Source organism: Gavia stellata, chromosome 2 (genome assembly GCF_030936135.1).
Source record: "Gavia stellata isolate bGavSte3 chromosome 2, bGavSte3.hap2, whole genome shotgun sequence".
Classification (NCBI taxonomy): domain Eukaryota; kingdom Metazoa; phylum Chordata; class Aves; order Gaviiformes; family Gaviidae; genus Gavia; species Gavia stellata.
In genome coordinates, this window is record NC_082595.1 from 15,215,194 (window position 1) to 15,229,027 (window position 13,834).

At 38.6% G+C, this 13,834-nt stretch overlaps 1 protein-coding gene across 1 annotated transcript in view; it reads right to left on the minus strand.

Annotated features, from left to right (window-relative positions):
* The window catches only part of SRBD1 (S1 RNA binding domain 1), a 131,994-nt gene that overhangs the window by 49,667 nt on the left and 68,493 nt on the right, over positions 1–13,834 (minus strand). Inside the window, exon 17 of the mRNA XM_059832486.1 lies at positions 3,390–3,472. Coding sequence (XP_059688469.1) covers positions 3,390–3,472 — 83 coding nt within the window. The remainder of the gene's footprint in view (positions 1–3,389; positions 3,473–13,834) is intronic.

A 13,834-nucleotide genomic window follows, 5' to 3' on the forward strand; every position in this document is an offset into this window, starting at 1 on the left:
AAATGAGCAGATTTGCTTGGAAAACTTGCACTAGAGAAAACTAGAAAACACCAATATTCTCACAAACATGCACATGAAGTACCAAGAGGACAGGTGGGAGCGATCCGAAATCCCATGGAAGCAGTGATTACAGAAGACGCAGCCCCTTCACACAGTACCCTTTGGGGCGGCACACACTCCACAGACTCTGAGAAAGCTCATGCTGTGAGCAGCAGATTTAACGCATGACCACTTCACTTTTCTGTAGCACTACTGTCACTGCTGACAGCAGCAGCAGCTCCTGCCCAAGAGGGTCACTCTGCTGAACATTCAATGTTCATATGCCACAGTCCTATTACAAAAGCTACAGCCTTTGTCAGGCTTCTGCTTTGGCAGTCTCTCACTGTGATCTCTCAGAAAAAAAAAACTCCCAGAAAAAATAGAGAAATTGATGTCTCTTGGCTATTGCCTTTCAAGTAAAGTTGTCTGGGACCTCTGGCTATCTTAAAGTGATAGTGAGGCCATGTCCCAAGTCAATCAAAACTCAGGCTGCTGTGACAGCAGTAGCCCCAGCTGGACTCCTCTCCCAAGCTATACATTGCTGCCCCTCCCTTATGCCAATCCAGGACATCATGTAGCCATTACCAGCACCGGAAAAGGATTGGGGCGCTTGGGCAGGAGTAGCAGAAAAGGCAAGACCACTCCTTCAGGGAGCTCGCACTTTGACCAACACACAGTGAGCATGCAACCATCCCTCAAGATGCCGGTCATCGGCAGCAGCACACAGCCTCAGCCCGCCTCTGCCTAAAAAGGCAGAAGCTGAGTGCAGGACTGATCGCTGTCTGTCCTTCAGGTCAAGAATGCCAAAACCTGGATTTGTCAGATTCCTAAATATCAATTTCAAGGTGTTTAAGAAAGGAGAGGTTATACCTAAATGCTTAGGTTTATAGTTACAGAGGGCTAAGAAAGTAACTTTCTCTGTGAAAAGCTTGTTATGTTTTTGGTCTTGACTGCACTTTGCATATTTTATCCCAGAAATTAATGAAAAGCTACAGCTAGCAATTAGGTTATAAATTAAAGTATAACAATACTTTTCAAATTGACTGCAATAATATAAAATTCTGTACCCGATAGAATCCCTTTATCTGAGGGATTATATCAGCTGTTACTCTGGGACTCCTTGTATGGCACAACAACTTTTCCCACGCCTGCCCTCAGATACCAGCAAGTGACTTCTTTCTGAAGGAAGACCAGTCGTAACAGCTTAATGCCTCTTCTCCTCCCTTCCCCTCCCCTGCCACTGGAGAGTGCTCACACCCAAAAGGGCAGCAGAGCTTCTGACTTTGCTTTCAAGAGTGCAAATTTGCTTTCAATAGTGTCACATAAAGGTCTAGGTACCTCAGAAATTTCTGTATCTTTGAACAAGCACCTTACAGCTTCTGTGGTGATCATTAAGAATTCTGACAGGAGGTCTATCTCAGAGGATTTATCGAAACCAAGGTGAGACTTAAAAGTGCAGATAGCTGGTAAAGAGCAATTTTTGAGGTCTACCTTTACGAGGCTTTTAGGAATTATTTCTTGAAACTTTTCATATACCCAATTTGGATGTGAACAAATAACGCAGTTGGGTGTTTACTTGTAAAAGTGGATCTAGTGAATCAAGAAGCTTCCCTGAAAGGGCAGGAACATGGTACTTACCCTGCTCTGTTTCAGTGCAAAGTAAATGACACCAGTTTCAGTCACTGAGGCAGTAGTGAACTGTTGCAATACATCCATTGCAACATTCATCTGAATATCACGCTCCCAAAACCATACAACCACCACCACCACCTCCATGCCTTTTTGCTTTAGATGTATGCTTGTACAATGTGTACGTGGGCCATAGTAGATAATGTGTATCTAAATTAATACCTTCTAGCCACAGCGATGCAAGTTCCCAATACTTACAAATTCACAGTATACTTCAAATAGCAAAATATTCCATTTTGGAATTGATTTTTTAAAATTTTGTTTAAAAAAAGCAACCAATTTCTTCTCAAAGTGTGACACAGCACTTGAGGATATTTTTTTTGGTTGTTAAATACTTTCTTCCTTATAGCAAGGACCTACAAAAATCTGTACCACTTTTCACTACTGTTATGGCTGCTACTGTTATAAATAAAAACAGTGGGTCTCCACAAGTAAGGAAACCAGCTATGCTTCAGATTGAAGCTCCTCTTTTTGCCAGATGACCACCCCCTGATTTATAGCTGTCATCATTAAAGCACATTTTTACTGAAATCTGGATACATATACTAAAGAAATCTACAGTATTTCAGCCTTTCAATCTAATTTTGCTCAAAAACTATGGTATAGTTCATACTGAAAGATTAATTATATAAGTTAATTTTACTGGTAAGTTTTGCAGTTAGCAAGCAACATGAGTACATTTTAGTCTGTGGCAATAAAAGTAGGCCTTGCAAAAGCAATGCTGAGCATTACCTTTATCAACTAAAACGTTGACCTCAGTTCTTTAAAAAACAAGAAAACAAAACAGGATATAGACGTCTGAAATTTTTCATAGCACCTTTCTTTGCCATACCACCTTTACTAGCAGCAGTAAAAGATTCTAGGCTGCTAATTGCGTTCTATCCCATCAACTCTCATGTGCTGACCTGAAAGCACAGATCCAGTTCTGTGCTTTCTGTTCTGACTTCTGTTCCAGCCTTTCAAATTTACTCCCATTTTATAGTTTCAAAAATAGAGAAAAGCACATGCTGAATTTTCTATTTTTTTTACTTCTCTATTTGGTGGGACTTAAGCACATGTATAAATGCTTTCCTGAATGGATGCCAATATGCTATAAAATGACAATAACTTATGTACCACTCCTCAATAGCATTCACTTTGTAAACACCCTTTGAAAGTAAAAGTTACTTCTCAGAAATAACCTACAAAAATGTATAAAAATAAGAATTGTCAAACATTTTACAACTCAGCTTTAGTAAGTGACAAACTTCAAAACAAATGCTTTTATTACAAACTTCTTAGAAGGAATGCATGCAATAGTACAAATTAATGGCTTCTAAATGGAGGATCAATATCTCTTTGTATTTTATACAAAGAGCTAAAACCCCATTGCTGTCAATACAAAAAAAGAGAAAGCTTTGCAGATCAGGTTACCTGCCTGATTTGATGTTTTTAATAGACTATAAATCTGGCTACAGCCATTTCAGAGTCTCAATCAGAATCGTTAAAAGTAGAGATTTAGAAAAAGACAGTCTATGACTTCTAAGGATTTACTACCATTCTATCAACTCTACAAATGTCTTTTAAAGGAGACATAACTAGTTGACAATTATAAAGCAGCATTTTGGTGTTGCTCTGTATCATGACAGATTACTTAGAGTAAATGATACGTATTATCTTACCTGATACATTCCAACTCCTATGTGTTTGGGCTCAATTTTCACTAGCTCAGCTAATGGGTCTTGGACGCGTCTAGCTATGGAAACTGAAAAATAGAATTAGAAAACAACTGTGGCTTTTATCTGAAAATCAGAATCATGTAATTGCTTTTGCTATTTGGTTGGGGTTTTTTTAATCTTCTGCATATGTAATCTCTTTTTTTACCTGGAAATAATAATATCGCAGAATCTTTTCACACTGTTAGACACAGGACATGAAATATACATTAATCAAACTTTTTAATTGAATAATTCAAGCAAAGACCTAAGGAGATTTCAAACTGTAATCATGACATTAAATTTTTTTCAGGCCCCAGAGTTAACAAATAGAACTGTGTACACTAAATTCTTCCCTTGTATCCATACTAAAATGCACATGTAACATTTAAAATGAAACTCTGAAATATCCTTTAACCTTAAATCACATATCTGTAGAAACAAATAAACATTTAAAAAAGAATGGAGTAACTGTTCACAGTCTTATTTATCTAATATAGTATTTCCTAAGGTATATATTATATACTCATATATTATACATTTATTAATTCAACCATAAAATTCAGTGTTCACTTTGAAAATGCTTCTTGGACATTACTAATCTCAGCTGCATACCAAAACACATCAATTTGCAATCTGTCATTGTTATAACCACGTCTAGAAAAACGCAAAGCAATTTCCAATATTTCTGGTGCCATTAAGAGCACATTGGAAGAACCTTTGGTCTTCTAAATCCAAATGTTGAATGAAGACTGCATTTCTGAAGTCTATATTTATCGGTAAGTCCTTTACTTACTCAAATCTCAGAAGCAATACTTATTTGCAAAACGTCAATTTGTAAATTCACAACCTTGGTCTAATTGTGCAGATACTGAGTTTCATTCAGTATTTGCAACTGTGTTCCCTCCCATATATACTGAACTAGAAGAGTTCCACTCTACCAATATTACATTTATAAACTTTTTTCTCCTGAGTAAAGACAGGCTGGCTGGTTTAGCAGCTCTTAGAACATGCATTCTACCTAGTGAAGTAAACACTGATGAAGAACAGGAGTGTCTGGAAGTACTGCAAAGGTCTTTCCAAAAAAGGACCAAAGGTCTTTCAAAAAAAACCCAAAAAAACCCACACCACACACCAACAAACCCAAAACACACACAAATACCTAACCAAAAAAAACCCCCAACAAAACTGCTACCTCCCCCCTGCCCCCTGCTAAAAAAAAAGCCAACAAAAAACTCCAAAACAACAAAAAACCAAGGCCAGGCCTTGTTGCTAAGGCTGCTTTTCCCACCATGCGCCCTTGTGCAAGAATGACAGAAATGGGGTGGGACAGAAGAAAGCTGTGATCCTTTATAAGCTATCTCCAGAAGCACCCCCACAGCTGGCATTAGTCATTCCAAGAGACATTTCCTAAAATTTATTTTACATTTAAATTCATTTTTAAGAAAAATCAAGAGAGGGTCAGAGGAAGAATAGGCAGGAATCAGAAGTAAACATGTATATGCATGGTGGTTTAGTCAACAATACCTAATGTTTAAATATGAAAGCTGGAACTATCTACAGTGGTCAATACCTGATTTTATACACACACACAGAGTGTATAAAATCATGAGCATGATTATCCTAAACGTATGAGAGAGAGAGATATATATACACACACTAAAAAAATGAAAGCATCTTTACAGAATCACAGAATTATTTAGGTTGGACAGACCTCTTGAGGACAGACGTCATCTTGTCCAACTCCCCTGCTGAAGCAGAGTCAGCGAGAGCAGGTTGCTCAGGATCGTGTCCAGTTGAGTTTTGAATATCTCCACGGATAGAGACTCCACAACCTGTCTGAGCAATCCATTCCAGTGTTCGACCACCCTGACAGTAAATAAATGCTTTCCTGTGTTCAGATAGAGTTTCCTGTGTTTCAATTTGTGCCCATTGCCTCTTGTCCTGACAGTGGACACTACTGAGAAGAGTCTGGCTCTCTTCTTCATTCCCTCCCATGAGGTATGCCCAGTGTGCCCAGGTGGCCAAGAAGGCCAACGGCATCCTGGCTTGCATCAGAAATGGTGTGGCCAGCAGGAGCAGGGAGGTGATCATGCCTCTGTACTCGGCTCTGGTGAGGCCGCACCTCGAATACTGTGTTCAGTTTTGGGCCCCTCACTACAAGAAGGACATTGAGGTGCTGGAGCGTGTCCAGAGAAGGGCGACGAAGCTGGTGAGGGGTCTGGAACACAAGTCTTATGAGGAGCGGCTGAGCGAGCTGGGGTTGTTTAGCCTGGAGAAGAGGAGGCTGAGGGGAGACCTTATCGCTCTCTACAACTACCTGAAAGGGGGTTGCAGAGAGGTGGGTGTTGGTCTCTTCTCCCAAGTGACTAGTGACAGGACTAGAGGAAATGGCCTCAAGTTGCGACAGGGGAGGTTCAGGCTAGACATTAGGAAAAAGTTCTTCACTGAGAGAGTGGTGAAACACTGGAATAGGCTGCCCAGGGAGGTGGTAGAGTCACCCTCCCTGGAGGTATTCAAGGAGCGTGTGGATGTGGCATTGTGGGATGTAGCTTGATGGACATGGTGCTGTGTGGTGTTGGGTGGGTTGTGGCTTGTTATTGTTGTTGTGTGGCGTGGGTTTTGTGGTTGTGTTTTTTGTTTCCCCCCCCCCCCCCAGGTTGGACTCGATGATCTTACAGGTCTTTTCCAACCGTACTGATTCTGTGATTCTGTGTGAAATATTATGTAAAAAGATCATGCATCACATTCATAAAATCCCCCACAAGCCTCCTCTTCTGCAGGCTGAACAGTCCCAGTTCTCTCGGCTTCTCCTTGTATGAAAGGTGCTCCAGTCCCTTAATCATCTTTGCAGCCCTAATTTAAACAGCCACCACCACTACTGCAGGGTGTTAAAGACTTCATAGCATTTTGAAAATGGACTTGACTAAACATTGATACTTGAAGCCAAAACAGTAGATAGATCTAATGCTTATTTATTAGCTATGCAGGCTTCTCAAACCACAGATGCAAAGTTTATTGATTAAATACAGCATTAGAGATTTCACTTCTAAAGGTCTGCACTGTTAAATGCACAGTTAACATGAAGTTCACTGCTCGGTCATGCAAGACTTTTCATATCCTTTATTATCCATTTTAACATATGCTGACAATGGCAGTTTGCTAGCTATGCTCAGAAAGCACTGTGCTGGTGACATCTGATATGCCTGCCTCTCTGATTGAGAAGTTCTGAATTCAAAGGCCATCACATACGCCTTCTTGTCAAAAAAGAAATCCAAACCAAACCAAACAAAAAAAAAAAATAATAATCACAAAAGGTTAACCAGTACACTGGTTATTGCTTACATGGTTATGGCTTACTACAGAAATGCTTGCCTACAACAATCATTCATATTAATTACTTTGAAACACTAGTGGTACATATCACCAGTCACCTAACAAAAGTGGAACAAAACACCAACGGAAGTATTGGTCCAAACCAGCAAACGTTTAAAACTATGTATTTCTTCTAAATGGACTTATGTCTATGTATAGGTACTATACTTGTCTTTCAGCAAGCTTTCTTAAACTCAATTTGTTTAATAGCTATACAATGTTTTAGAAAATTTTATTTTAGTTCCACCTAATGGCAAAACACATTTCAAAAGCTACATTTTAGATAAGCTGAAAGCAAATCTCTCCACTGTCCAAATTGCCTTTCATTACATCTTTTAAAAATAGAAAACTACATGGATAGGTTGATACAGGAATTTTCCAAGCATAACCTTCTCATGGGAACCTTCACTTAAAAAGTAAAATTTAGACTCTTCTTGTCATAATAGCTAGGTTGACAATGCCGTCATATTCCTAGGAGGTTTCCAGCGGAGGCGTAGGACCTGATCCAGCAAAGCACTTCAGCGCAGATGCATGTCAGTATTCCCACTGGAACCAGCAAAACTCTTCACGTGCATAAAGTTACATAGACATTTAAGTGCTTTCCTGGATCAGGCCTAATAGTTACAATATCGAAGTGCGAAGATCAACTAACAGTCAAGTTATATGGCTGAAGGGAAGCAGCTCCTACAGCCGTGCCAGCAGGACAGCTGATCTGCAGAATTCCCACTAAAGCTGCAATTTCACTCCATAATTTTTCAAATGCAGAAAGCAGAATAGGGAAAAGGCAAGAGTTGTCCACATTCTCTCTAGGCACAAATTCAGTCAAAATTAGCATCTACTGTCTCTTGTGCAGGCAAAACCACTTCTTTGTTAACGGTACTAGGATGCTGCAATAGATAGATCTTTTCAGGGGGCAATGAGGGTCTGCTCCAGCAATTTGATCTATGTGGCTGGTCTCTTACAATACAAGCCAATTATTACTGAAATCATGAGGGCTCTGCAGAAGTGCAAGGTCTGCTACCATGGACCAGAGAGAGACAGTAAAACCTGATGGTCTTACATTTTCCCCTTAAAATCAATACATTTCAGAAGGTTTTTTCTATTAAACTATTTTACACTAGTAGAGGTATTGCCTAAAACTACTTGTTTATATGCTTAAAGTACATTTTAGGAATGGCTAGAAATCATGCATTTTTAGAAGACTGACAATGGAACAGCTAATGCATTCTCATTTCTACATTTATTAAGGTATGCTTCACTTTTGCTCAAGCAAATCCCGAATAAATTCTATGATGGCATGCAGGGCAGAAACAGAAAAATCAGATTTCTCAAAAGTAATCAACAGGGCCAAACATGAAATGTTTGAGATGCCATTCTTAAAATACACTAGTCTAAGTAAAATGTGAAAAAACCCCTATTCAATATTAAACAGGGTATTAAGATCAGGATGACATGACCCTCTATTAGAAAATTCGCCACAAGAATTACGCACCCGATGGATGCAAAGCTTCAAGCTGTCAATTAAGAAGAAAACATTATTGCAATACTTGGAATGACAGTAACATACTGTGCTGCCATGCAGTAAATCCATGTAAAATTTTAAAGCTTGGGGGGACAGGACGGCCTAGGTGCTCCTCTGACTTTAGTGTAGATGAACTTCGCCTCCAAATGCAATGAGAAATAAAGAAGGTTACAGAAAGCATATTTACTGAAATCCTGTCTTGTCATTAGGACATTTTCTGCCATTTTGTAAGAAAGGCATTTTAACTGGTAGGTGGTCTCCATTCACTCCATACTTTGGTTATTTGACAAGACAAACAGATAGTTAAGTATTTTTGCCTGTCAGTGATGAAGTGCAATGACAGGGTGGTGGGCGAAAAGCCTCCATAAGAGTTGCTTGAAAAACTCATGTCAATCTCAGTCTCTGATCTTCATAGAAAATAAGGAATTATATTAAAATGTTTTGTTTCCTAATGGCCAATGAGCAGATGTGCCCTCACGAACTTGCAAACATATTTAGTTATCTGGCTCCTTCTTTCTTAAAAAGATCAAATCTCTCTTAATTCCAAACCGACAAATTTAAAATTAAGACTATTTGCCTCACACATATATGTCATGTAACTTTGTTTTTACTAGTACTTTCTAAAGCAAGTGATATAATTTTTCACAGGGATTAAAAAGGAGAGAATTTCCACTCCGGAATACTGATAATAGTTTTCAGGCTAAATCTTTTCAGACTGAAGAATTAAAAAAGTGCCCACTCTCAACAGTGACGGGCAAAAACAACATAGCAGGCTTCCAACTATTTCTCTAGATGGTATCTATACAAAGACCAAGTCAGCTGCTAGCCCTAAAAAGACAGAATTAGTGCTAACTTCTTAATTAGGCTACCTGCCTCCCTTCAGTAATGGAATAGCTCTAAAGTAATCATTATGGCCCAAATCAGACATGCACACTATTTAGGGTACAAGAGCAGCTAGAAATCTTGTCAACTACAAAACAAAGGTTATTATAAATAGTTTCAAGTATTGTGCCTGCTTTGGGAGCAGCCTGCCAACTTCTGTGTTTAGACACTCGCATATTAAAATGGTCTCCTTTTGCATTGCTCTATGTAAGAGCCACACCATAAAGCAAAAGCTTAATGGCTGTAGATAGGGAAAGAGAACATACAAAGTTCTGCCAAATGCAGCGTGAGAGACTGCCAGGAATGATTATGGGTGGAAGAAAAGAAAAAAAATCAATTTCTTTCAGTTACAGTGGCAATCAAATGTTGCTTGCCACTGCAAACAAAAAACATTTTTGGCCAAAAGTCCAAGATGATAGCATTCCTTCCTTTAAACACACAGGTCTTTATACAAGGATAAAAACGTGTCCCTGTCAATAACTGTGACAGTTTAGCTACTTCATATGAGTGGGAGCATTTGTTTGTGTTTTGAAACAATGTGAAGCTTCCAGATGTGAAGGCAGTGGGTAGTTTTACAAATGTTTTACTAATAAATATATGGCAACCACAACCTATTAGGCTATGATTAGTTCAACTTCAATTTTGTCATAAATGAGAACATTCTGTACTTTTATTATAAAACGTCACTATTTTGTTCTTGCTGAGATATGCTACTATAACATCCAAGTAACTCATCCCCCCTCCTATTTTAAACTAACCTTTGTACCGTAAAAGTCTGGTTTGAAACTTCAGTGTCAATGAAATAAAAATATATTAAGGTAATCACAGACTAACTTGCAAATGCATATGTAATTACTGTCAATATATCATACCAGGCTAGATATGGAAACATTACAACTTCTTTAAATCCTTTTATAAAGCCTATTATTGCATTCAGGATCAATTACTCTCCATAAGTATCTGCAATAATGTTTACTCAGTGATCGATTGTTCAGGTTTCCTGAGTCCTGGAAGCTTTCTATCCTGTTGACCTGAATTTCACCCTCCTTGCAAAGGATACAGTGAAACGTACAGTAGTCTTTTCATTAAGCATTCTTTCTCAGTAGGTCAGGATTTGTGACACAGTTTTGAATCCTCATATATCTTCTTGGTGGGTTTAAAGTATGCAATTTATTTTAAGCAACTGCTCAACAGCTGCATTTCATCCAAAATTCTTCTGTGGCAAGTGAGCAGGTTTTTGTTTTAAAAAGGTTACATTTTAGTTTACTTTTAACTCCATAAAACTGATAATCTGTTACTTGCCTAAGATTAATGAAATAATGAATGACAATGTTCTACTTATTTACTACAAAAATCTTTAAAAGAGATGGCTTGAATACAAAAAGGAAGTAAGAAATACATTTAAAGAGAAAAACTTGACAAATTAATATTACAATGCAGCTTTTTTAAGTCAATATTTTTTCTTAGAAACACACTCTCTAAAACACTTTTTCCAAGTATTAATAATTTCTGTATCAAAGGATAGCACCACTTTTTTTATCCAAGGTGAGATGGGAGACATATAATCGTTTAATTGAAGCCTGATGTGATTTTTCTGTCACAGAAATGAGTTAGTCTTACAGGATGGTATAAATTCAGAAAAATCTTTCCCCATCTGCTCAGCTTAAAAGGTAGACATCATCAGTATGTTTTCACATTCAGACCACTGGTACTAATTTTAACTGTATCACCATGCCATTGATTTCTGTTACTAGTAAAAGTAAAAAAAATTACTTGAAGTTCTGTACTTACAAGAGATATTCATTTATATCAACAACAAAAATTAACCTTTTGTATGTGACCAGAATGTCCTTTCCTACGCCTACAGTAAGAAAAGCAGCTTTGCTGAGCAATGCATCATACTGTTATATTAAAAGCAAACCAAAACTCCTCGCATTGAAGAGCATCCTTGTACTCATTGCTCCTCTGGCTCCACACTTCAAAGAAACCTTCCAGGGAAAATACAGTCACACACATGCACAGAGTTACATCCAGAGGGAGGGAAGTAAATAATTTTCATAACCCTTATGCTAAGGGAAACTGGCTTTACCAGAGCCTGGACTAGTGCTCTGCTTCTGGAGATTGCTTTTAGACAGAACTGGTGGGGTATTTTCAGTTTGTTCAGAAGCACAGAAAATTATGCTCTGTAAATAAGAGGTCAAGTCCATCTGCTGAACTCAGATCCATCTGGGATGTAAGAGACAGGTAACTGAGAGGAAGGCAAGATCAACATCACATCTTTCCACAAAGCATGCAAAGATTACACATCAGTTGCCAACATTAATATGTGCACAGAGAATGATGCTCCGTTAAAAGCTATACATACACACACAACTCTCTTAGCATAGTGAAAATACTGATCTAAACCAGACAGACAGAAGAGTTTTCACCTGGCTCAGAATGATCTCCTGGTTTAATTCTGTAACAAGGCAGAAGCCTAGGGGAATCTAAGTGGGTCTTGATCTTGCAGATTACAGAAGATCAAGCTCCTCTACTCCAGCCTACTACTACACTCTACAGCTTCAGAGGAAATACAGTGCTGATGAGCAGGACGTTAATGATTATATACCATCTCTCACATATGCCATGAAGTTTGCACAGACTGGAAAACATTAGATTCTTGTCTGGAACAACAAGAAAGTAAAGACTACACGTACCTCTAACACCTGTGTAACAACCCATTCAGCATTGTGCCACTGGTTTTGAGCAATTCTCTCTCAAAATACTGATGCAGGCACACCTGTCCATGCACAAGTGTAGGAGGCCCAGTCATTTCCAGACTATCTGCAGTTAGGGACTGGTTTTTAAAGTTATCCACAGATTCCCTATAACTTCTGTTTAAACTGTAGAGCCTAGCCCACACCTTGAGATGAGCTTCTGCTCATTAGTAGGAACTGGGTCCTATGGGGAGAGAAGGAACAAGCCCCTCTTTACCTATTACTGCTGTTCACCATCCATTTTGTTTCTAACCACTGCACCTTTTCCCTTCCAACAATATAATTAAACTAATTCTTTAATGCTACAGAATACAGCAGATGAAAGATGGAATACAATTTCATTTTGTACTGCTGCACACAACTCAACCAAATGGGCTGTAAAAACGTTTTAATGCAGAAGAATTCAGCACTTACTTTCCTTTCTTCTAACTCTTTCTGAAAACTTGTGGAACTTGCACCAATCCTCTATGATTAGCTGTAGAAGGAAGCTTCCACTCAGAAAGCAGTGCAAATGGTTTAACCGTAAGACTTCTGTCCAATAAAGTTTTTGAAAAATGACCTTCTCTCCCGAGTAGCCAAGGGGGAGTAGTGCTCTTTTAAGATGAAGAAATTAGCTCAAGTAGACATCAAGGCACTATGTCCCACACATCTAATCATCAAATTGTTTTACTTTCCTTAAGATAAAGTCAAAAGAAATTACATTTTTTCCAATCTCTACCTTCTACTTGCTGGCCAGTATGACAGCACTGAACTGTATGTCTCTATCTTTAACAGCACCCCAGGGAATAAAACCCTGTAGCGTAACAGTCTCAAAGTCCTAACAAGCCCTCAAAGCCTATAAGGCTTTCTTTTGCAAGGAAAAGTGCAAGTGGTGTGCTGAACTTTAAGTGTACAATAATCCAATGTATTCTGCCCTATAGAGAGGAGACAAGCAGATGGGATTTGACAATGCTAAGGCAAGTGTGCTGTGTGACCTTTTGCTCTCTCAGATTCTTCTTTATCCTCAGAAATCATCCTTTAGAAGCAACACAGTTTCTATACTGGATCATACCTGTGCATGCAGCTTGACACACATGCTTGCCCTGTTAGTATTCCAAATCTCTGCAGAAAAGTAACTTTAGAGAATATTTTTTCTACATTCGTTGCTTTCCTAACTGGGTGACACAACTATGTGGTCTTGACAGAGGACCCCAGGCCCTTCATGTCTGAGAGGAAAATGAGCATTTCTTGGAGCTACTGCATTAGACAAGCCCAAGTATGTTGCTCTTGTTTCAGCATCTGAACACAGAATTGCAAATTAAAAACCAAATGCATATGATTGCATTAAGTTATGGAAATAAATCAGAGAGTCTTAGCATGAGATCTCCCCTAACAATTGATTACACAAACATGATGTCTGAAGACATAACCCCCTTTCCCACCTCATCCTGTGTTTAAAGAATTCTATGTATTCAGGTTTGTCGGCATTTTTATAAATCAATGCAATGAAGCACATTAGGTTTTTATTTTTAAATAGTGAAAGAAAGAAGAAATTACTTGTTTATTAGAGCAGTCATCTCAGAATCACAGAAATGAAGGCATTTCTCATTTAATATATCTGCGCATATATTGAAACCAGGATAAAAATCCCAGCATGACTACTGCCTCATAGTGATTCTCCACCATCAGGCCACTGTTTCACCAGAATTCAGCAGTTTCCTCTGGTTCTGAGAGTTATTAAGCAACATTCATTTCATCATGGTATCCACTTCAAGAGGTGGAGAGGCAGCAGAAGAAGCAAATTCTGATGTGAGCACATGCCAAACATGCTTTATCCTCCTTGTACTAAGGGCAACAACAAAACCACCACTAACTGACCGTACCTTAAAAAGTTTCCA